The 3,523-nt window shown below is 54.5% G+C and overlaps 1 protein-coding gene across 1 annotated transcript; it reads left to right on the top strand.

Annotated features, from left to right (window-relative positions):
* Nucleotides 1-285: 285 nt before the first annotated feature.
* Nucleotides 286-3,237, top strand: LOC142046051 (uncharacterized; the record flags this gene model as incomplete). Its single annotated transcript, XM_075061441.1, is given in 4 exon segments — nucleotides 286-338; nucleotides 340-475; nucleotides 2,369-2,527; nucleotides 3,069-3,237. Coding segments are annotated over 4 exon segments (517 nt in total), but the record flags the coding sequence as incomplete, so codon positions are not given.
* Nucleotides 3,238-3,523: the final 286 nt, after the last annotated feature.

Here is a 3,523-nt window from a genome sequence, read left to right as displayed (position 1 = left end):
CCCTGCCATGGACACTCCCAGTTCTGGCTAGCTGTGTTTATGAGCTCCGACTCGTTAGCATGGCTCTGTAGAGCAGCCTGGGCTTCAGGTTTCCGGGAGAGGGGTTAGCTACAGGGTGGAGGAACACACACCTCTGAACTTAGAGTGATCAGATGTCTCGTTTTTATAGGTACAGTCCTGATTTTTTGGTCTTTTCCTTATATGGGCTCCTATTACCCCAACCCCTGTCCTGATTTTTCACATTTGCTGTCTGGTCACCCTACTCTGAACTCCTGCTCTGTCTCTATAGAAGCTACAGACCCAGCCAGCATCAAGGCGGCAGCAACGAGAGTTGAGAGCATCTGAAAAGCTCGGGCTGAATCTGTTGATAAACAATGCTGGGATAGCGAGGCTGAGCACACTAGAGTCTGAGACACCAGAGGACATGTCCTGGTGTACGCAACCAACGTGACACGGGCCCCTGCTGGTGAGCCAGGTAAGGGCCCGACAGAGACAGGTCGCCGGCTGCACTGGGGTTTGACTTTGCTTAGGCCAGAACTTCTCCCTTCTCCCCGGGCTCTGGTTCCTGGATCAATGAGCCATCCTGGGGGGTGTGTGTGTGTGTGTGTGTGTGTCTGTGCACTTGGGCGCTGGGGTGCGGCGTTCATCACAGTGTATGTGTCAGGTGCATTGTGAGTCTGCAACCACCTGAGAAATGGACCCAGAGGCCCTAACGCTGCCCCGTGGGGTCTGAGCCAAGAGTCCGGCTCCTGCAGCAGAGGCCATGTCCTGAGAGCAGGGATGGGCAAACCTTTTTGGCCCAAGGGCCACATCGGGGTTGTGAAACTTTATGGAGGGCCGGGTAAGGAAAGCTGTGCTGTTGCTGGCCTGGCCTGCTCTATCTCTGTGCACCAGGACTGGGAGTTTTTCAAAAAGGTGGTTAAAGGAGTCGGGCACACAAATCGCATTGACAGTGAATGAGAGTTGGGCACCTAATTCCCAACCTTACACTGTGATAAGTTTGTCGCTGAAGTGTGTGTGTTGCATCTAGGTACGAGGTACTTTCCTTTCCCCAGCAGCCCAGCCTTCTGCAGGGACAGGTACTGGACAAGGCAGTTACTGATTGAGGCTGTCTTAGCTCTGATCATAGGTGCTCCGTTTATACTGAATAATACTGAACATGTTTTTGCTGCTACTCTTATACTGAGTGTAGGATTTGAAGAAGCCAATTGTATTGACCTAACCGGGCTCTTAATACCTCCGTGCTAAAACTGCCATTGACTCGGATGGAAGCCGAAGGTTAGCAGGTGGCTCCTGGCACCAGCACGCCAAGCGCATGCCTGGGATGGCAAGCCACGGAGGCGCTCTGCTCTTCGGCGCATGCCTGTAGAGGGTCCGCTGGTCCCACGGTTTCGGCGGACCTCCCGCAGACGTGCCACAAAATCTGCGGGATCCGGGACCTCCCTGCTTGCTTGGGGCGGCAAAATACCTAGAGCTGCCCTGCGAGTTAGGCCAAAGCTGCTGGTATTTGACTATGCTACCCGATTTCTGCAGTGTGCTGTAACTACAGCTCAGCGTATTGGAGAGGAAATACTTCCCATGTCAGTGAGTCGAGGCCTCTGTCTAGCACAGATCTAGAGCAGGGACTCTCAAACGTTGTACTGGTGACCCTTTCACACAGCAATGTCTCTGGGTGTGACCCCCCTTGTACGTTAAAAACACTTTTTATATATTTAACACCATTATAAATGCTGGATATAAAGTGGGGTTGTGGGTGGAGGGCCATGACCCCCATGTAGTAACCTCATGACCCCCTCTGGGTCCTGACCCCCAATTTTGAGAACCCCGGATCTAGAGGGTGTGTACAATCCCGCAAGATACTCTGTGCAGGCTCTATGGTAGGGAAACAGCATATGATCGGCTGTATCTTACCAGAAACACGACAGCGGTGCCAAAAAGAGTTTCTTCTGTTGCCATAATAAATCTACTGCTCCGACAGGTGGTAGCTAGGCAAGGGGCAGAATTCTTCCATTGACCTCGCGCTGTCTCCACTGGGGCTTAGGTTGTCTCTCAGGGTGCAGCCCTTTTCACCCACTTTTCTATTGTAAACACTGGCCTGGGACGGGCTCCCCCATTCACTGCCAGCAGGGCAGAATGGGATTACGCAACTCCTAGAAATCAGCCTTTAAAACAGGACTGAGCCTGAACAAGTTGGAGGGCTGGGGGAGAGCATGGCCCAGGAGCAGCAGGCCGAGGGGTCCAGCCTGTGACACCTCTGGGCAAGAGTTGGACCCACTTCAATTCAGATCAGAGTCCGCTGGTGAAGAGAGGAATGTGGGTCCTTTCTCGTAAGCTGACCCGGGGATGCTCTTTTCTCCCCATTGCCCAGGCGTTCCTGCCCTTGCTGAAGAAGGCTGCCCAGGGGAGCCCCCAACCAGGGCTCAGCTGCAGCAAGGCAGCCATTGTCAATATGTCCAGTGAGGGCGGCTCCATCACGAATCCCTTTGCCTGGGAGTTGGGGCAAGATGTCTCTTATCGGTGCAGCAAGGTAGGGGGTGTGCCCAGTGGGGCACCAATTCACGCTCGGTCCGTGTTCCGCTACAGCAAAGGGGAAAGAAAAGTCTTTCTTGCCTAGGGTGACCAGATGTCCCGATTTTATAGGGACAGTCCCGATTTTTGGGTCTTTTTCTTATATAGGCTCCTATTACTCCGCATCCCCATCCCGATTTTTCACCATTTGCTGTCCGGTCACTCTATTCTTGCCCCGTGGTTTATACCCCAAATTTGACCTGCCAGGCCAGCATTCAGGCCAATCTCACTCTGCTCCCTCTTGTGGGAAGCATGGCCTCCGGGTCACATGATGCTTGGTCACCTGACCCCAGAGCCCAAGCCTTGGGACAGGACTCTGGGTCCTGCACGTGGGCTCATTGCAGTGAGAGGTGGCGACTCAGTAACATGCTGATCATCCCCAGTTGAGAATCAGACACTGCAGCTTGCATCAGCTGTCCCCCTTGCTCACCTTTCTCCTGGGGGTGGGTCCCTGCTCTCCTCACACGCTGCTGTCTCTGCTCATGGTGTCTCACCCACAGGCTGCTCTGAACATGCTCACCAAGTGCCAATCCTTGGGGTATGAAGGAGACGGGATCCTGAGCATCGCGGTCCATCCTGGCTGGGTGCAGACTGACATGGGGAGCTCAACCTCCCACCAGGTAGGTGCTCAGTGGGAGAGGCCAGTCGTAGCCATATGTCAAGTTCATCGTAGGGGGAATGGTTACACTGGAGCTTGTTCCCTTATCACTCCCACCCCATATTGATGACACCTCTCAGGGGCTCCCATCCCAGCAAGGCGGTCGTCAGGACCCAGCTCCCTGGGGATTCAGTGCTGTGTCCTGGGCGTTGCTTCCCAGGGCTGCCAGTCCCATGGTTCCTTCAGAGCTCAGCATTGCACAACAAACCCTGCAGAGCTGCTGCCTTGGGGAGCTGGAGGGGGCAGGAGCTGGTCGTCTGTCTCCATTGGGGCTTAGGTTGTCTCTCAGGGGTGCAG

This window comes from Chelonoidis abingdonii, unplaced genomic scaffold (genome assembly GCF_003597395.2).
Source record: "Chelonoidis abingdonii isolate Lonesome George unplaced genomic scaffold, CheloAbing_2.0 scaffold0835, whole genome shotgun sequence".
Lineage (NCBI taxonomy): Eukaryota > Metazoa > Chordata > Testudines > Testudinidae > Chelonoidis > Chelonoidis abingdonii.
The sequence above is the reverse complement of the archived record's forward strand: the minus strand, read 5'-3'. Positions and strand labels throughout refer to the sequence as shown.